The sequence below is a fragment of the Conger conger genome, chromosome 14, assembly GCF_963514075.1.
Source record: "Conger conger chromosome 14, fConCon1.1, whole genome shotgun sequence".
NCBI classification, from domain to species: Eukaryota; Metazoa; Chordata; class Actinopteri; order Anguilliformes; family Congridae; genus Conger; species Conger conger.
Window position 1 is genome coordinate 24122381 of NC_083773.1, and position 21786 is coordinate 24144166.

General features: G+C 45.1%; 1 protein-coding gene across 2 annotated transcripts; it reads right to left on the bottom strand.

Moving 5' to 3' along the window:
• Positions 1-732: 732 nt before the first annotated feature.
• On the bottom strand, positions 733-21120 carry klhl17 (kelch-like family member 17). Of its 2 annotated transcripts, none has more exons than XM_061219107.1 (12): positions 20931-21120; positions 12024-12291; positions 11244-11365; positions 9418-9639; positions 6210-6326; positions 5381-5594; positions 3625-3769; positions 3176-3343; positions 2992-3080; positions 2798-2871; positions 2232-2413; positions 733-970 (listed from the first exon to the last, which is right to left on the bottom strand). In XM_061219107.1, exons 2-12 carry the CDS (start codon positions 12235-12237, stop codon positions 742-744), a joined length of 1776 nt encoding a protein of 591 aa, XP_061075091.1. In that variant the 5' UTR covers positions 12238-12291; positions 20931-21120; the 3' UTR covers positions 733-741. The 2 variants fall into 2 exon arrangements, with proteins under 2 accessions (XP_061075091.1, XP_061075090.1); XM_061219106.1 differs by lacking the exon at positions 20931-21120 and adding an exon at positions 19667-19790.
• Between the last annotated feature and the right edge of the window lie 666 nt (positions 21121-21786).

A 21786-nucleotide genomic window follows, 5' to 3' on the forward strand; every position in this document is an offset into this window, starting at 1 on the left:
TGCTTGCCAGGAACTGCCACAGTGACATCTTCTGCAAACATTGTTCTGCACAGCATCACAGCCCGGACATGTCAGCCTTTTTATAGTGAGTAAAAGTAACACCACTGCCCATTACTGCCACCTACTGTGACACAACAGCACTGCAGCCTAATATTCTGCCCAAGAGGACTGATGTCAGTAAACATGCAAGGCAGAGTCAGTCAACAGCTAGATTCCTATATCGAATAAATAGAATTCTGCATTATAATATTATAGTAATAATTTAAAAAACAACAAGAACAGAAAAAAGGTTATACTACAGTACATGTAAATTATGATACAAAAAAATAAGTGTTTGCACTCCGAGGTCGGGGGGGGGGGGGGTGCCCGGGTGGTCATTGGGGAGGGGTTTGTTTTTCAGGAACGCCTGCACCCTGAGGGACACCTGACCCTTCCCCCAGAACACCTAGCATCTCCATGGTAACAGAGTTCTGATGGAACTCAGGCTGCAGAACAGCACAGCACACGGCGGCCCCCTCCCTCTCTCCCTCCCCACCGCCCCTGAATCCCACACCTCCCCCCTCTCCTCCTCCTCCTCCCCGGGGGTCAGACGGAGCAGTTGCGTCTCTTGGACAGGCAGGGCGGGCGGGGTGGGGAGGTGGCGGGGCCGGGGGCAGGAGCGGGGGCGGGGGCAGGGGCAGGGGCGGGGGCAGGGGCGGGGGCGGGTCCGGGGGCGGGCCCGGGGCAGGGCTGGGCTCTTTGTCATAGGCTGGTGGAGGAGACGGACAGGGTGGGGGAGGAGGGCGGGGGGAAGTTGAGCAGCTCCAGCACGGCCACGCCCACGCTGCTGCGGCGGGTGAACATGCAGGAGGCCGCCGCCCACTTGTTGCTGCGCGGGTTGTACTTCTCCATGGAGTTCAGGCTGGAGCTGCCGTCGTTCCCGCCCACCGCGTACAGCCAGCCGTCCATCGCCACCAGGTCGTGTGTGCTCCTGGACGGACAGACGGACACGGACACGCATCGTGAAAAGCTGCATGTTCAGTCACACAGACAGGAACCTTTACGACATCAGCTTTCAGCTGTAATTTGATGGCCTTTTGCAATCTTGCTTTTCCTTGTTCTTGTTCTTTTTGAATGCTTGCCAATGTCTTGCCCTTCCTGGCCAGGTCTGTCTTGTAAAGGATTTTAATTGCAATTGGATTAACCTTATAAAATAAAGGTTAAAACTATGATGGAACTGTATCGGTTTTTCATTTAATATGTAATTGGAGGAAGCCATTTTACCCGTCTTCCCACTGACGCACTGTACATGATATGTACCCTTCATAGCAGGGCCATAAGAGGGTACTGCATATAACCCTCACAGACAGGGAGACATGAGGGATAATGGACAAATCTCTGGACTGCATTATCCATGCATTGTCATAAACGACTGGAGAGGTTTGTGTGACTCCTGATTCACTTAACCCCAGAGTGATTCTACAGTGGACAAGTGAAATATGAACAACTGGAAAGCCACTGTTGATTTAAAATATGCCCAGGGAGCTCCAAAAGACTACAGTACCCAGGATAAGTCTTGAGATTACTTTGTGTAGATGTATACTGTACATCAATTGGTCCTTTAGGGGTGTGCTTTCAGCATCTAAAAGAGTGCTTCTCCTAAGGGTCATGTTCATGTTTCTTTTTTATATCTGATCAGATACACTTTAAAGGATGTCTGTAAAGTAGTAGGATTCTCTGAGAACAGTAATCTAAATGTCCTTCGAGTGCATTTGTTATTCGCAGACGGTCTGGAGGATCTAAGTGCAGAAGTGCACGGACGTAAGGATTCACATGAGGCCTTTGAGCCCTCTTACGCTCCTCTGGCGCCCCCTCTTGGTGGATTTGAAGGCTTGCCATGTGTGCTTCTCCAGGAGTGTGCCAGGGGTTTTTAGTACATTTCAGAGCGTACATTACACAGTGATACCACTGTGTTTTCTTAAATAAGCAGCTATACTTTTAAAATGAAGCGCGACTTCACTAACATTTCACTTCAGTAGCACCATGAGAGCACGACCGCAAGGAGGAAACGGATCCCTTCCACAGTCCTGTTAGAAAATAGCATTGAGGATATTTTTCACATACTCCCCATCGCGTACTAAAACAATGCACTGAACAGTATGCAGTATGCTTAGTAGACAGCACATACTCTGAGGACACAGTTAGGAGACTGATTCAGACACAGCCTGCACGCTTACGACACCTCCCCTTACCTGCGGATGTTCATGGGCGCCACGCTCTCCCAGGTGTTGGTTTTGGGGTTGTACCTCTCCACTGAGTTCAGGCAGCTGGTGCCGTCGTTGCCCCCGGCGACGTAGAGCATGCCCTCCAGCACGGCTACGCCAGCGCTGCTCCTGCGGCTCAGCATGTTAGCGATGGCCGTCCAGGCGTTGCTCTGCGGCCGGCCAATGAGATTACAGCCGTGATGTCACATGTCACATGACTGCAGTCATTGTGACCTAACTGCTGTTTGCGCACACATGCTGGTAAAGGCCTGATACAGACCTGCCTGGTCCAGTGTCTAGTGTCGGAGATTAAGCTGGCTTCTTCTAATCATACAGTACTATACTATACACACAGGGTTCTTATGCATTGGTACATTTGATGTTGGCGTGTTGAAGTTTTGAACCATCTAAATAATTCATGTGAAAATGATAAAATGGATAAAATAAAATGGAAATCTTTTCAACCTGGCACAATGATGCACTACACTGAAATCTCAGAGATGATGGGTATGACTATCTCAGTGTACTCGCGTGTAAGCGTGCATCGGCTTTACCTGAGGGTCGTACTTCTCTACCGTTGCTAAGTGCGAAGAGCTGTCGTATCCACCCACCGCATACAGATTTCCATCTGGAAAACACACGCGCACAAACTCAAGAGGTGTGTAGGTGTTATTAGAGCGTATGAAATCCCGCTGTTACTGATGACCTTTAATGGACTGGAGAGAGAACAAAGTGCTCTGTGACTCACCCAGTGTGGCCACGCGCACATATCTCCTCCGGGTGCTCATGGCAGCGACGGAGGTCCAGGTTCCAGTCAGGGGGTCAAATCTCTCTGCGCTACACGGCACACAGGGGCCATACACACACATCAGTGAGGCAGACACATTATACTAAACTCAGGCCAGATGTGGGTGGAGGAGGTCACGCTGTACCTGTTCAAACAGGAAGCGCCATCGTACCCCCCCGCTGCGTACAGCAGGCCGTGCAGGATGGCCACGCCCAGGCAGCTGCGCCGGGTTCCCATGGAGACCTCCGGCTGCCAGGAGTTGGTAATGGGGTCATACGACTCCACAGTGGCCAAGTCTGAGGTGCCATCATATCTGAGGGAATGACATCATCCAAGAGGGCCACATTTTAAAGTTCAACCATTTGATATCTGACAGATGCATAATAGTGATAATCATAATCATAATTATCATAATTGCTTGCATTTATATCGCGCTTTTCTCATACTCAAAGCACTTCACAGCGATGAAGGGGAAACTCGCCTCAACCACCACCAATGTGCAGCACCCACCTGGGTGATGCAACGGCAGCCATTTTGTGCCAGAATGCGCACCACACATCGCTAAGAGTCAGTTGTTTTTCGGTGTCCTCTTACCCTCCGACGGCGTACAGCTTATTCCCGATGGCGGCCACGCCCACGCGCGCCCGGCGTGTGGACATGGAGGCCACCATGTGCCAGCGGTCGGTGCGCGTGTCGTACGCCTCACAGTCACCGTGGATGGCAAACAGGCTCCCCCCGCCTGTGGAGAGAAACACGGAAACAGCTTAGGGCGGCCTGTAGCGTAGCGGTTAAGGTAAAGGACTGGGACACGCATGGTTGGTGGTTCTAATCCCGGTGTAGCCACAATAAGATCCGTAAAGCCGTTGGGCCCTTGAGCAAGGCCCTTAACCCTGCATTGCTCCAGGGGAGGATTGTCTCCTGCTTAGTCTCATCAACTGTACGTCGTTCTGGATAAGAGCGTCTGCCAAATGCCAATAATGTAATGTAAGCTCACATTCCCACAGAACATCGCCAACCTGATTTCCTACATGTATCATGGAGTAGCCAGTGCTTGGCTGGAAATAGTGCTTCATCTGGAAGTGAGATTCAGGCTAAGAATTATCCCCGCCATTTAGCTTTTTTTAGACCTGACAAGTCTGAAGACAACTGTGTCTAAACTGAGGTGATGCGGATCGACAGACTGAGGAATCGAAAGCAGCGGGTGTTTCAACTGTTTCATTAACATTCAATGAGCATTTCTCATTATATAAGTGACTGAAGTGCTAACCCCTCCCCGCACTCAGGGCATATTTATATCCATTATCCTGACACACAAAACAGAAACCGCAGTACTGTAATCACACTGGGCTGCACTCTCCAAGATGAAGGTATCAATGTTTGTTAATGGCTGGAAAAGGCGTTCAGTCATTTTGGGTGCACAGTTTGAGAGCCCATGCCTTAAAGGCTCCTGGTTGGAGTATCTAAAATGCCCACAAAATGTTCACAGTGATGTAGGTTTTTAACCCAGCCACCAGAGCGCCCCAGAAACCAATGGTCAGCTTTGTGTTAACATTTAGCAACATCATCCAATAATTATGCAAAAACACATGTCATATCACATGGGAAATCATTTTCCAAAGAGCTCAGAAAATGTTTTAATTTTAAAACTTTGGCAGACATTTGTAATCCAAAGCGACTTGTGATTTACTTTGACCTTAAAATGTTAGTATTTCTTTACTTGAATCAGTATGGCACAGAAATTGAAAGCTCCAAGATGATATGAAAAGCTGAAAAACACTATGTGTGTGGGCCTTTAATATATCCAGATGTATATTTGAGTTGGGTAGTGCTTTGGGGAGCGGGCATATGGCAGACTGGGTGGAGGGGACTGGGCGTATGGCGGACTGGGCGTATGGTGGGACTGGGTGGAGGGGGACTGGGCGGAGGGGGACTGGGCGGAGGGGGACTGGGCGGAGGGGATTGGGCGTATGGCGGACTGGGTGGAGGGGGACTGGGCGTATGGCAGACTGAGCGCATGGCGGACTGGGTGGAGGGGGACTGGGCGGAGGAGGACTGGGTGTACGGCAGACTGGGTGGAGGGGGACTGGGCGTATGGTGGACTGGGCGGAGGGGATTGGGCGTATGGTGGACTGGGTGGAGGGGGACTGGGCGGAGGAGGACTGGGTGTACGGCAGACTGGGTGGAGGGGGACTGGGCGTATGGTGGACTGGGCGGAGGGGGACTGGGCGGAGGGGGATTGGGCGTATGGTGGACTGGGTGGAGGGGGACTGGGCGTATGGCGGACTGAGTGTATGGCGGACTGGGTGGAGGGGGACTGGGCGGAGGGGGAGTGGGCGTATGGCGGACTGACCGACGGCGAAGAGCACGGGACTGGCCCCCTCACAGCGACGCGGGCGGGTTCGGCTGTTGCTCAGCACGCCCCTCTGCTCCGGCATCAGGTGGTACTTCAGCGCCTCGATCAGCAGGTCCTTACACTCCGAGTGGTGCCGCACCAGCAGCTCCGTGTCCACGCTGCTCATCAGGAAGTCCCGCGTCAGCAAGGGCAGCCGCACGCACTTCATCAGCTGCAGAGAGGAGGAGAGGAGGAGGAGGAGGGAGAGAGGGAGGAGTGGTGTTTACTATTCTAAATAAAGTACCTTTTATAGGATTAGTGCATTAGTGGATAAATCTTCTGCATGGAAAACAATGCTCAGTGAGAGTGGGGCTATGTTCGAATCGGCATCCAAACTACTGCGCCCTCAAAATACGTACTAGGCATACAGTGTACTGTTTAGTGTGTGAGGGGGAGTATGCAAAACATACCATACTATGGGAGTGTCAAAAATTGTCCCACACCTGTGTATTTCACACTTCGATTCAGTAGGGGGCGACAATAAGCTTTTTATAAACTATTCTGTAAACAGTGTGAGGTCAGTTTTTTTTTTTTAATGTAAATGTACCATGAAAAGTAAACAAACCACATGTAAACAGTCATGACATCACTGGTATTTAAACTTCCTACAGACATTGATGGAATATGATATCAAGCCATATTTAAAGGACCAAAATGTTCATCTACATCCTGAATAGTATTCTCCTGAACTTATATTGCTTTCAGAGACTTAATAGTTAAAGTGTTAATTTGGATGTGCCCTACTTCTTTGCGTTTGCGTGTGGAGGGATACGCGGGGCCGGCTCACCCGCGGCACGTGCTGCCGCCGCCCGTCGACGTCGTGCTTCACCCAGCTGAGCACGGCCCTGTACACCTCCTCCTCCGACGGCACGTTCAGGTTATCACTGGAGATCAGATCCAGCACCTGCAGAGAGCCCCACAGTGACTCCACACAGCGCAGGGCACCAATGCCAAGGGCCGGGGCACAGCCGCGACTGCTGCACGTTAATCAAAGCTGTGAGCCGATGCACTCACCGTGGTTGATTTATACAGCCTATTTTTGACATGTTATCCATTTTATATGTAGCTGGAAATTTACTGAAGGAATTACGCACACTTTTCTTAAGTGTACAAAAACAACATTCTGTTTGGGATTTGAACCTGGTTAAGAATCAAGTCAACCCTCCCCATTACAGCCCACAGCTGGTCCTGTACTCATTATAGAGGAGGGACCCCACGGACGTGACGCATGTATGTGGGTCGTGCTGCAGAGGGGGGGGGGGGGGGGGGGCTGACACTGGCTTAGCTCCCATACGGGGAGGGCCTGGCCTGACAGCTGCTGAACTGAGCGCTCTGAGTGAAATTCCACACACTGCGCATCATCTGTAATCCTGGACCCTGCTCTGTACGGGCTGTATCCACTGAATACATACCCTCTGCTCTGCCACCCCTAACCACACACACACACACACACACACACACACACACACACACTCACTCACACACACACTCACACTCACACACTCACACACACTCACACACACTCACACACACTCACACACACTCACACACACACACACACACACACACACACACTCACACACTCACACACTCACACACTCACACACACACTCACACACTCACACACTCTCACACTCTCACACACACTCACACACTCACACACTCACACACTCACACACTCACACACACTCACACACACACACTCACACACACATACACACACACTCACACACTCACACACTCACACACACTCACATACACTCACATACACTCACATACACTCACATACACTCACATACACTCACATACACTCACATACACTCACACACACACAGAGGGACAAAGACAGCACCTACTTGTGAAGTAAGACCATGAGATGCTCAATACACATTCACAACGGCTGAGTGGCCTGGGCCACATGTCAGTAAGTCCCACATAAGCTTTTTGATTCCAGCTTTGAACAATACCTGTGTTATGCATATTAGATTTGACCCAGAAAACTGATCGCACAAGAACTATAAATGTATAAATTGTACAGTATTTGCAGTTGTTGGTGTACTAAAATTGCAGAGAAAGCTGGCTTTAGGCATATTAGTGTAGTACTGCGCAATGTGCATGAAAAGTCCCTTCTGGGCAAAAAGACCACAACATCATGTTAAATATGGACAGATACAACAGCAGGGCGCCATTTTAACAAACTCAGCATGTTCACTGCATCTTCTCTGACACACCTTCAACAGCTCCAGGGACAGAGCTGTAAGCAGATGTTCAATGAAACGCATGCTTCTAAAAGAACAGCTATGGTGACACTACCTGGTATTATTTATCAAACACTTGCAAACGGCAGCTTTCCTTCAAATTCACTTTGGGCTCATTAGATGTATTTAACTGCAAACTACTAAATCAAATCAGTAGGCTTCAGTTCCACTCCTTACAACAGGTGGATTTTTCAACTTAATTCTGGCTTGTGATGTAAATAGTCTGTAATAATTTGGCTGATTAATTTTCCATATTACTCCTTCAGCAACACAGTTCCATAGCTCTCACCGCTACACCACCCCTCCTCCTGACATGGGAAGGCTGTGGGACTCGGGGCTCAGATTTTCCATTCTGGACCGCAGCCGCTGGCTCCTCTGACCGTGACCGCTCCTTGGCGGGGCCCTGGAGAGCCAGGGGGGGTCGGGGTGGTGCTGACTGATGTCCTGGGTCAGATGGCGGTAAGAGAGGAGAGGCCCCCGGCACTGATCCCGGATCAGGGGGATAGAGGCCTGCATGTCTGCTGGTGACCCCGCCCAGGGATGAGCCCTGAGCACAGGGGAGAGGGCTTGAGCCTTCTCCTGGGGTCCTCTTCCTTCCTGCTTAGGCGGTGTCACCATCGTAACAACGAGCTGTGGCCCCAAAGCTGGGGCCACAAACTGCCGAGGACACTGAAGGAGAGGCCCAGGTTTACACCGAGCGTAACGGGAGCCCCCGAAGACGGCAGCCATCTTCACTTCAGCAACAAAGAGCCGGTGATCTGATACAGTGATCTGTATCTCCACATCCTCTCAACTGCAACCCTCCCTCTTTCTCTTTCCAACACACCACCAATCACACACCCCTGTTCCTCGCCCCCATTCACGGCCCTTTGTTATCAGAGGTACAGGCAGGAGGAAGTGACGCCGGGCTGTTAGAGAACAGATTCGCCCTGCAGTCCAGCGCGTTTATCTGTTTTTATTGACGGGACCTTTGTGCAGACGGCTCAGGTCTGTCCATTCGGGTCTCTGTTTCTCCTGCAGAGCGGGTCGTTCCGCTCATCTGGCCAGCTGACCACCGCCAATTATTCAGCGTCAGGGTGCAGAGGAGCTATAGATAGAACACTGCAGCTCAGACAGCCTTTCCATGATAACAGCCAATCAGCATGCGAGCAGTTGCCTTCCTGTTAGTGTGGAAAACACAAGCTTCATCGGCCAGTATGGCCATCCTGACCCACAGTGCTGCTTTAGCTGAATGTTCTCACTACTCAAAAAACCTTATTTAAAATTGAACCCTTATCCGTTTCTTGGTGTACAGAGAAATCGACCCTGGAAAAAAACACTATAAAATTGGCAGTTAAGGGGAGTCCCCCAACCTGAGCTTTTCCGTGTTTTGGAAATGTTAATGAATGTGTATAAGTTGGACGTGGCAAGTTCAGCTAAGGAAAATTATTCTTAAAATACATATTTGTTCAAATCATAACCTTGCAAAACCAAGGGTTCTTTATTATTATTATTTATTTTTTTCATTACCTAAAGTGCAAAGGCCTTCTCTGAAATCTGTGGTGAAACTTTTGATAATGGACAGTCTGTGATTCCACAGAAAAAAAGACTACTCCATCCCCACACTCCTCACTCCCTGAAAACCCTACTCCTCTCAAAACTGATCCAGGAATATTTTCTCCAATCCTAGTCACAGCCCCAGCCATTATGGACAAAGATCTGTAACAGATCTGAGGTCAGCGCTTCCCTCCCACTCACCTGTTTGAGCGGCAGCAGCATGAACTCCTCGGTCTTGGACACCTCCACGAAGTGCTGCAGGACGTACTTGTGCGCGGACTTGAGCAGGTCGCTGCAGGAGTGCGTGTCGGCGAAGCCGCGGATGCCTAGGCAGTTGGAGGGGTCGAGCTGGCTGAGGAGGAACTTACAGCAGGCGTCCCGCACCCCGTTCAGCTGCAGGAGGCTGGCGGCCGGGAGGAGGGTCTGCGGGGACGTCAGCACACACACCGTTAGGTCTGCGGGGACGTCAGCACACACACCGTTAGGTCTGCGGGGACGTCAGCACACACACCGTCCATCACTACACCGATCAGTCCATCACCAGACCTTATTCTGTAAAGCACCTACATAAAATCATGTAGTCCCACAGCTTTTCACAATTTCAGTGAAAATTTCAGCAAGAAATTATTAAAATGAACCTTATCGAGTTGACAAATCGTTTCAGCTTCAACGAATGGAAACAGCAAATATTTCTTACTAAAGAAAACAATAAGGCTTTCTTTATTACTAGTTTTCACCACGGCTACAAGAAATGTGAAGCTAAAGCTTTTTTTTTTCTATGATTTATCTTCATCATTCATGCTGAATTATGAAGAAATTCTGAACTTTGAAAAGTGAATATGTATCGCAACACACAAAACTGCATTCAAACAACAGGATCACATTTTTAAATTTAATTTGTATTGGCATAGGCTTAGCTACAAATTTCATCATTTTGGCAAGCTAGCAACCATTACTTTATTTGCCACACAATTCACACAATATAATCTGACAGTATTCTCAGCCACAGAAAGCCCTGTCGTGCCATGAATGAAAATTGCTTAAATGGCACTCCATCGGAACTGCAGTGAGTCTTTATACGACCTGTCGAGAGCCAAAGGAAGCTGTTTTAGAGCAGTATGTGGCTGCCGTGAGAGACCGTATGGAGGAGAGGCCGTGTAACTCAATAACAGCAGGCTGCTATATTCAGCTGTCATGCTGCCTCCGGAATGGCCAAAGGCCAATGCAAATTTTAATCACTTATAATTAAACCGGACACAACTCTTCCATTAGGCCTGTGCACCATATGCACACTGATTGGCTCTCTAATTCACATACCGTACTTACTGTACAGGCCAAGAAAAGAAGCAGTCCTCAATCTGCTTAGTCTAGAAAATTCCAAACCAGTGTCAGTTTTTATTATGCTTATGCATGGTGGATGATTAAATGAACACTACATTTTTTAAAAATAATTTAAATTTGAAGATGAGTTCAAGATGAATCACATTTTGTTTTGTCATACAGCTCTACATGTTTTTGTAAGACCATCTTAAGCCACATTTTTTCCTTCATTGAACAAGAAGAGCTAAGCATACAAACACAAAGATGCACAACAGAGGGCCAGCAAAAGCACTGGCCTTGGCATGTCACAGGAAAGGCTGAAGAACTGTCCTAATGTGGAAGAGGAAACAGTAACAGTGGCTACATATACTGTAGCTTGGCTTTATTTGGCCTAGCTCTTCCTGTGAAGCAACAAAAAGTATGCTTCATTTGCCAAGTTATTTTGTTTGGGCACATCAAAATGAGCATAATTGCACACCCACATTTACTGAAACATATTGACAATTTATTCTCCACGTTATATAAAGTGAGACCTCTGCAAAGGAAATGAAGTGGCTAACCGAGGCGACAGTGGTCCTGCTCTGGGCCCACCCCAGGCGATAGAGCCCAGCTCACAGTGGAGCCCGGTGAGGAGGAAGGGTTCACAGCGTGGGGGGAGGGAGGCATCACTGCAGAAATGCCCCGCTGAAGGAGGGTCTGAGGCTCACCTGCACGTTGCCCTCGCCCACCACGATCTCAGCTGTGTAGGCGTACTGCACGAGCTGCTCCAGCGCCTGGGGGTCGATGTCGTGCAGCGTGACGTGGGTCTGCCGGCTCTCCGACATCTCATCTGCACGCCAACGGAAGAGACAGGTTTTTACTGACTTTTACCCATTTCATCCCAAATTTTCCTTCCAAGATGGCTGCAGTATGACAGCCATATATTGGAACAGTTCTATGGGCTTGCAAAAAAAAAGTAAAGTTCCCATTGCTACTTCGAAGATTTCGGCCATTTTATTGAGTGTGAGTGTGTGAGCTAGCTCCTCTGGCTATGCATGAGTGAAAAATGGGATCATTCAGAGACTGAAGACAAATTTTCACACTCAGGAGAGAGCATCTGCTTTTAAAGAAGAACCACAGAGAGAAAACACATTTTTCAACACTAACCCCAACCTTGGTTCTTGAATGCGCCAGCAAAACTCTTAAATTGGAAATTACATTACATCACATCTTATTTGGCAGAAGCTTTTATCCAAAGCGATGTACAATAAATGCATACCGAAGGTCGTTGGAACAACAACCGAACAGTTCAGATAAGGTACAATTCCTTTAAAGTATCAGTTATATCCATAGCAACACAGAACATCTAGACAAGTCTAGTTCACACGGTGTGCACAGTCTTAGTCTGTAAAGTTACGGTCAGTCATAAGCCAGATGGTGCAGACTCAGACTCTGTGCTGGTGCTGTGGTGAGGGGTGGGAGCTGACCTCCGCGGGGGGGGGACCTACTTGTAAACATGGCGTGGAAGTAGGGGCTGCAGGACGCCAGCACCACCTTGTGCGCCTTGATCTCCTTGCTGCCCACGTGCAGCACGATGTCACAGAGCAGGTTGCGCTGGCGCATGCGGTTCATGGAGACGAAGGAGTCGTGGTAGTGCCGCTTGGAGTTGTGGGATATGCTGTGGCCGTCGCGGTTCAGCAGCTGCATGCCGCCCTCCATCATGGCGGCGCGGTCGGGGGCCTGGGCCGGCTCCTTCGCTGACCTCACCTGGGGAGACTGCGGGGGGACAGGCCTCTGTTTCTCAGGACGGCACCGTGGCGGTATCGGTGAAACTGAAGTACTACAAAACATGCTCGACTTAGCAAGGGTTTTAGTCTTGAATGACACTTCAAATTTTCCACTTAAGGAGAAAAAAAATTGTTATCTTGTATTTGCTTGACAGGAGAAATATTTACGAATCTTGAAATGAGTCAAACGGTCTCACCTCAGTAAAGAAAAGTACCAGTATCATTATTTAAAAATCATGATCTGAAAAAAATATTCAAATCAGTGATGGAAATGTCAAGCTCTATAGACCACATGGTAGGTGGAGTTATTGTACCATTATCTGTCAATCACTGCCTTGTGTAAATGACTGACAATACGGCTCACCACATGGAAACACTTGAGGCCGTTTAAAATCACTAACTACACATGATGGCTTCACTCATTTCGTTATTCATGAAAGCTCAATCTACCATTGCTATCCAATGGAAGAACAATATTTTGAAGCTGCCCAACAGACCTATGGTCTGTGCTAATTAAGTGCTAATTAAGATCCCCCTTTGATCAAAGCACAGGAACTAATCAGCTTCTAGTTATCTTCTGTGTTGTGCTGCTTCAGGAATGGAGTAGCAGCGTTTGGGCACATATATCAAAATGGCTACCTCATGTGTCATGACTGATTCAAGCAAGTCAGATTTACACAAATCCAAAGCTTCATTTGTGATGATCTCATATGCGGTCAGGTACCACCTCGCAGCTGCATCTCTCATGATCAAAGTCCCAATACAGTTTCCAGATTGACCCCCCCCCCCCCCCCCAGGAACTCCAAATCAGCTCCGTCAGCTTTGTTTTTACTCTGTGGTCCTGAGTTCAGATAACAAGTTTGGCGGTTCCTCTGCAAAAAGATCCAATTTTAAACTGCACTGATTTAACAAAGCGATAGGATTCTTGAAACTCAGATCCACCACCCTTTTCCATCATATTCACATACAATCATCTATGGACAGGTTATTGAACACAATAAAAGAAATGGACTGTATTTTGAATTTAGATCACAAGCTAACGCTTAAAATATGCATTCTTTTTCTGAACTCCAGCCATTCAAATAATTTGACCTAATTTTTGTCAAACGGAATGCACTTTGCCTGGGCTAGAAGAATTCCTTCTGCACATTTGAAACCCCTAGCCCATGGATTTGCCTAAGCTTAACCTCACACTAAAAATAACTAAAGGCTTTCCTTTATTCCCTGCTTTACTAAATCTTAAAATTCCCACAATGCAATGGCCAAGCTCAGTTCAATTTCTATCAAATCGTCGTTCCCTACTTGATCCGTACTCATGGACCAACCTAAGAACATGCCCTAAAAGCCTTCCCGATTGTGTAATTCTGTGCAATGCAGAAACTGCTGCTTTTGTGGTAGAGCCACGACTTTCTGTGGTAGAGGTGACTTCTTCTATACCGTTCCTCTAAGTGTACTGACATTGAACTGCTACAGCTCCAGTGGCTTCTTCTGCATCCGCCCATTGGCTTGAGAAACATAGACCTGGGTCAGTTCTGTCCATCACATGCTGCCAGAAGAACTGACATGTTTCTTTCATGTAATGGCCCACTTGACCAAAAGACTGGTGTGTGTGTGTGTGTGTGTGTGTGTGTGTGTGTGTGTGTGTGTGTGTGTGTGTATGTATGTATGTGTGAGCCACAAATCAACTCAGTTATCAACTCAGGCCTTTAGAAAGAAGAAGAAAAATACCTTTCCAAAACACAACAAAAGCAGAAGAGGCTCCCAGTGGTGTAAGCATTGTCTGTGTTTCCATTACCTGCAACCCTGTCAGTCCACTGTCAGAAAAACAAAGCGGTGTGTTTAGTGGAAACAAGGTGTTCATTTTCACATGTATCCCGGAGAGCATCAGCCCCATACACTCTACTCAAAAACTGAACACAGTAAGACGCATGCTGTGTTCTTCATTATTTATAGTAAATGATCTTGATGGGAACATTTGATCCACTTTACTGTTCCAGTTCAGCAAACTGTTAAAGTAATCGAAGATGATTTAAACTGAATCAAATGGGCAGAAACCTAGTGAATTATATTGTAGTTCTGCATGCGAGAAACACATGGATATACTCTAGAGCAGGGGTGTCAAACTGAATCCCCAGGGTGCCGCAGTGTCTGCGGGTTTTTGTGGTTTCCTTTCAATCAGCTGCCAATTAAAGCCAATTAAGGCCTTGAGAACATGGTGTGTGGATACTTTAACCAATTAATTACTTGAATGAACCCAGAACACCCCAAAAACCAGCAGACACTACGGCCCTCCAGGACTGGAGTTTGACACCTGTGCTCTAGAGCAAAACATTTTGAGCACAAATAAAAGCCTATACATAATGTTACACAATGCCTTTGTACCTAAACAATAGGTAGACATTGGCTTAATGTACATTCTGCTCAGAAATGTATTCCTTTCATTTAAAGAGGTTTCAATGCATGGAACAGCTTGCCAGGCCATGTACGCAGAGACCAGTGGGGTATTCTAGTGCTGGATACTCTATAGTTTGCAGGTCAATGGTGGGCCTAAATGATCTGAACTGAACAACCTGTTCTTTCCCTTTTATGTACCCTTGTGTTGTCATTTGCATAAACAGTTGGTGTGGGGGATAGCATTGTCATTTTTTGAATTAAAAATCATGATGACAAGCTGACAATTTGCAGCAGATAACAGCGTGGGGCTGGATACATGGTTAAGGGCTGTCTTTGTGGGCGACTTTTTTGTGAGATTTCAGAATGAGGATTAATCAAAGAACATCAGACGTGCCCTGGACTGACAACGCCTACACAGCATTGTCTCCTGCTAGGAGCAAAAGCATTCATGAATTGGCTGTTGCTGACAGTCTTGAGGAGACTCCAATCAATGAGAACCATGGGGATCAATGATGATTCCAGGCACAAAATGAAGGACGAGCAGTTCAGTTTCTCCACTTTTCCTCCATCTAAATGAAATTGGATCCGTACGGCTGTCAATATGATCACAAGACCTCGAGCCTCAGCGACGAATTTGTCCTGACATAATAACCAGATTACACATTCACATCAGGAATGTCTCTGCTTTACAGTGTTCTTTCCATGGTACCAGACACCAGAATATGGGCCTATGTGGTTCACACAGAGCAGGGGTAAACGTCAAACCTCATAATCTGGTAAAATGATATTTTCGTTGTATGATGAGAGACCTGAAGCATATGTAGCATAGTTTATTTGACCACGCACTTTTAAAACCTTCCAATGTGGTATATTGCATGTGAGTGATGTTGGATAATAGCAAAAACATTAGAAATAGCATTGGAAAATTCTCATTAGATGCAGTCAAGTGAACCTTGTAGGAACTGCAGCCTTTTTTGTACATAGCAAATGTATTGGATAAAAGTCCTTGAATTTGCTTGAAAAAAAAAATGCTACTCTTGCTTTAATATTTAACCCATACTGTAGGTATGGGGAAAATGCATTAAAGTTGGACCGATATTAGACTGAGACACATGACCTACAAAAACACACATAACTCTCGCCTACTCCCTCTCAATGAGACCTGCACTGATAAGTTGTTTTTGAAGTGTTGGGAACGGGTAAGTGGGTAAGGGTGTCTGCGAAGTGATTGTAATTAAGTGATTGTAATGAATAATGTAATGAGATGGGAGTCTTAAGGTAACCTGAAGCCCCAGGTTTCATGACCAGTAGTCAAAGGTGGGGTGCGACTGCTTTGAACCAAAAGCTTACACAGTCTGGTTACAGCACTTTTTACAGACATGTGTTGCTCTTGAGTCTGCATTATAGATTTCGACAAGAATAGAATCGAAGATGCAATTCTTCTCCACTTGCATTGTGCTCTAATGCACCCTAATGCACAGGCATTGGATAAATTGGGGACAGAAATATTCCAGCCCTAAGGATCTCATTTGACATTGATCTATGGTCTGTGTATTTTCCCATCAATTTACAACTTTTCAAACTTTGCTTAATGCATTTTCTTTCACCTCCTTTTAATAAGACAGGTACTTGCGCTATCATTATATCAATGTGTTAATTCTTGAATACATTTTACTTGAATACATAACTTAACCCTTTGTAGAGTAGGTTTTTCTTAATGTTTTTTTTCCCCCAAAGGTCCATGGGGAAACTCTAAACATTGTTTTACATTACCAGCAGTGATTGTTTCATCAGTATTGTTCAGTTAGGAACATTCTAACTATATCTCTCACACTTTACATGGTTAAATTTCGGAAACTAGTTCCAGGCCCACTCTGTGGCCAAATACCCCCTCCTGCCTGGCACTGAATCTCAGCAGAGCGGCTTCTGAAAGCTGCGCAGTAAATTATTCACAGAGCTCCTCTTTAAAAGTCCCCCACTGTCAGGCACAGCCCAGTTCCACTACGCATGTCCAAGGGAAATGAGAACAGAGAAGATGTGCTTTAAGACTGAGCAAACTGGTGTCTTAATCCAGTAATCATCGTACATGATGGTGTCTGTTACACTGCTGCAGGGTCACTGTGTGGGGCAAAAACAAGTTTTCATTGTACATTGTGCCCCTCAAATGGATCCACTCCTTATGATACAAGGGTCTAGGAATTCTCAACAACCGTTGTTTTCAACCCCTGGGGCTCCATGAAGGTGCTGTAGGTGGTCTCTGGCCAGACTTGATATGCATTGACTGTATACAGATTTTGGGGAAAAAAAAATGTATTTTGAATGCAACCATCTTGGACTTATGATGGGGGTCCGCTGGTTCAGAAAAGCCCTGCTCCAGAATATACTGCATATCATAAAATATTGTTTTTAACATTTAAAACTATAGTCGTTCCCCCATTTTAGGAGACTAAATACCTGGAGAAATGAATCAATTTTAAAGTAATCATATTTAGTACATGGTAGCAAATCCTTCGCATTCAATGACTGCCTGAAGGCTGTGACCTATAGACATCACTACCTTCCCTAGTCCCCAGTGAGTATGTTCCAGGCCTGTACTGCAGCCATCTTCAGTTCTTGTTTGTTTTGGGTTTTTTTTGCTTTGTTTAGTCTTCAGGAAGAGGAACGTATGTTCAACTGGATTTAGTTTGGGTGATTGAGTTAGCCAGTCAATAACATTCTACTTTTTGGCCCTGAAAAACTCCTTCGCTGCTTTAGCAGTATGTTTGGGGTAATACCAGGTTGTTTGCTATTGCTGTGTTCTTGCTTCTTCGTGTATCAAACAGTTCATTTTGATACACCCTGTGTTTTGCCTATGATTCTTTCCAATTTTCAGCCTCATTATGGCTAGGACTGGCATTGATCTCCTCATGTTGAGAGACAAAAAAAACAGACTCCAAATTAAAATGACACCTAGAATCATCTCTAAATCCATGTGATAGCCTTCTTGTGCATGAACGAGCTAATGATGCAACAACACACAGCTGTCCAAGAAAAGGGCAGCAATCCGAAATCAATGTAAATACTCACAAATAATCCACTTTAACCTCATGTGGATTTTTTTGTTTTTTTTGTTTCAACCCATTGCGCTGGAGTACAAAGCCAAAACAACAACAAATTGTGTCACTGTCCAAAGACTGAAGTGTATGTCAGTGAATCGGCTTACAGTGTTTCCTAGAACTCAGCTTCCAAAGAGAATCATCATAATGAAAATGACGGTGACGAGGCACTACAAACTGACACGTTCCCATTGGCATGAAAGTTGACTGGAACGGCTGAGCTACGCCTATGGGCCATCAGAGAGGGAGAATGAGAGACAGCGAGAGAGACACCACTTCCATTTTAGAGGTGATTCACCAGCCAAGTGTCCTGGGAATGTAGCTCCACTTCAAAAACAAGTGCAAGAGAGACTGACGAAGAGAAATCTACCAGAGATTTTGTCTACCCAGTATTCAGGCCCTTGTATTTAGACCTAAACTTAGATTGCCACACAATACTACAGTGAGAAATTTGGCATATCCCAGTGACATACACTCCTGTCCCATTAGTGAATAATGAGTGAATACCTTGCTCTATATTTTCTCCATCTCTTCCTGTTTTGCCAAGGACTCATTTTACTGAACTGGGGAATAAGAGCTAGCTATATTTTGCGTAAATGTACACAAAGACTATCAGTTGAAGAATTGAAAACATCAGTTGCAGAAAGAGTATTAAAAAAGTACACTCCAGACCCTCTTCTGTCTGTGGGCAGAGGCTAAGTGGGTGGCTGTTTCCCCCATAGCTGCCATGGATGGAAATGGCACACAAGATGACCACTGTCCATTTAATGTGCATCTCAAAACAGCACAAACCCACTGTTACAAAAATAGCAATTCATTAGCGTTTGTATGCGTGTATATTTACAGACTAAATTATAGAATTAATCATAATGGTGATATAGGGAACATAGCCAATTCAGCTGTGTAATTCAAGACATAGCACACACTTTCATGGTATAATGCTTTCTGTTCCTAAATCTACACATAGTAAAAAAGTTTGAAGCGTTCAGTTGTGTTTTATGAGACATGGATCTGTCTCTTCAGATACACAATTAAAAGGCAGGGTACTTGCTAATGTTGCACAATCTCAAATATAGTCATATAACAGGCAAATGGACAATTTTGATTCCATTTAAAAATTATACCTTAAAATCAACCTCAGACGTTTTGCTTTTCCTTTACTTGCCAAGCAGGATACAGAATTAAATGTGTATGAAAAAAACAATGGGTTACCAAGCAAGAACACAATGAAGAAGCAATTGTTAAATCATGTATAACAAGTATGATTAACCAAGGGGCCCACTCTGACATGAAAGGGTTTTTTGTTTCCTCCTCAAATTTGTGTCTGTAAGGAAGGAACATTGTTTCAGCAGGGACAATGCCCAGTTACCTTACGTCAGCCTCTTGTCGGCTACTGATGCCGAACAGTGTCAGTTTTCCTAAGTGCTGCAATTCAATAGCAAAATCAGGCTTTATCCATGGTGGATATCCATCACATTCAAATGCCAATACATACAAGTTAAGGAATACCCTGCCAGAGCAAGATGGTACCAAAGCTACCCATATCTAGCCTATATCCTCAGTTGGAGTTGCAACGGCATTAGGCGGGGTGTACACAACACAGTCACATTTTGTTCCAGGGTATATTTGAACTCACAAAATTACAAATTGGCTTGTACACAAAAGGTAACAACCATATTCAGTAAGCATGACCAAAGCCTTGTGCTGCAATGATCAGTTTTTCATCCACTGACTGCATTAGCTAGTGCTAGGCTACTTAAATCTTTAAAGATCCATTCCCAGGTCCTTATTCAGAACATCCTGTAACACATTGTGTGGAAATCTACGAAATCTTGCGATTAGTTCAGATATAAATGAGTTTTGTGATTTACTTACATACATATGTCAAAACAATCCAGACATTGCTTCAACGGGTATCTTCGGTTGAAATCCCCTGGTACTCTCTGGTAGAATATGCTTTAGTTTAGTGTGCAAATATACGAAACAAGACTGTTTGCCAATATAAGCAATATAGCTTTATACTGTTTATGTTACTTTCTCTTTATATCCTTCGCAGAGGGTAGATACTGTCGGATTCTACTAAATTATGTTCGCCTCTGGCATCTTCACCCATCTATATAACCGTGCAAGACATAAAAATATGAAGCAAGCCATCAGTCTAGTGTTGACGTAAATGCAAACCGCACGAGTGCTGACATTCATTTAAGGTCGTTTCGGTATATACAGAACATGAATGCAGCTAACCTTCCAATACACAATGATAATTCAGATTAAACGTTACATTTTAGCGATTGAAGCAAGAGCATTTGACTTAATTCTGGCCTAGATTTCATCAGTCTTTCGAACAATGATGTGTACTTAAATATCTAGAATTGTTTCGACACTGCACAATGGATACCATTCTGCTTCGTCCCATATTATAGTCCATACTACCTTAATACGCCAATGATGACACACTGCACTGAATTTTCGAGGAAGCTTGAATTAAAAACTGCATTAGCCATCGTTAGCTACATATTAGACTATAACATGCACAGAAAACTGGTTTCAACAAGTAATATATATTATCTATAGTCGACAGTTGAAACCATTAGCATGGATCCAACATGTGGCAGCGAATCATATTGTTGACATTGGTTTCTCTAGCTACGAAACAACACAGATCGCTAGCTGGCTGGACATAATGGCATTATGCAAACAAAACCGTACGAGAGGAATTAAAACTCGCCCATACACAGGCAAATGTGTCTATCTACAATAGCTTCCTTACTAGCGAAATAAGATATACCCGACTAGCCAACGACTGGATAATGATGCTTGACAGCTTGATACTGTTGAATACCGTTTATTGTCATGACATTAGCGTAATGTAACTGCTGAATATTGCAGCAAAGCTTTGTTTTGACATTCAAAGGCACTCTCTTATGAAAAACATAGCATACTGAAGCCAACGAACGTAATTCAGCAAACGTTTAACGTTACCCAACGACGGTCATATAAAACGAAAATCTAGATTTTTAATTTAGCTAACGTTAACCTACCTGTCAAAAGTCGGACACATTGTACTGCATGTAAGTTAATGTTAGCAAGATAGCTAACTACTGTATCTAGTTGGAATTAAGTCGACATCACAACTTACCCGTTCTGTTATGCAGGAGCAATGTGAGCGACGTTCTTACGGGTAACTTGCAAACCTTTCCAGATTATTTTGCAGCATTGGAAAAACTGTTGGCTGTACCATAAAATCCGGGATTTGGCTCTTTGTTCAAACCAAGAGACCTAATAGCTTTGCGATTTGAGGAGTTCGGGATCACATGTCCGCATCAAAACACAGCTCGCAGAGTTCGTTTGAAAGAACAGCTGGTAAATATTTTGGTTCTATCAACCTCCCCTCAAATAATTTCAGTCCAGGGGAGGATGGGTACCACAAGTCAATATGCGAACAATTCCTTTCCTCCAATCAAAATTTCATTTTATACTTTTAATGTGGACACAAACGCAAACCATTTTTGTATTATGACTTTCTTTAGGAACATATACAAATTAGCTCATGAATAATTAACAAAGAAAAACGTATTAAAGGGATTCATTTGTCTGTTTCAAGGTGATAAATGACTCAATAGCAGGTTATTTACAGAGGGGGTTTTCGTGTTATATTGAATAGTTATTTCAAATCCTATGTATATGTTATAATTTATTTTACCACAAAATACCCAAACATATTTTGTTAAGAAGCACCATGTTTAATTTAGTAGCTATATGTTAAGTTGTGGGAACATGTTTGGCAAGTGTTCTTATCTTGTGCAACTCAATATGTACGAATGGTATTATATAGTGACTGCTTGAAATATCTGCTTCATACTATATATCTTAATTCAAGATTGAAGAGATCGGTGTTACTTCTGATATGTCCGATATCTGAAAGCTATAGTAAAGTATGAAATAGCAATTAGTCGTAGTGGCAGAAGCGTTCATATAACTTGCATACTGCGTGT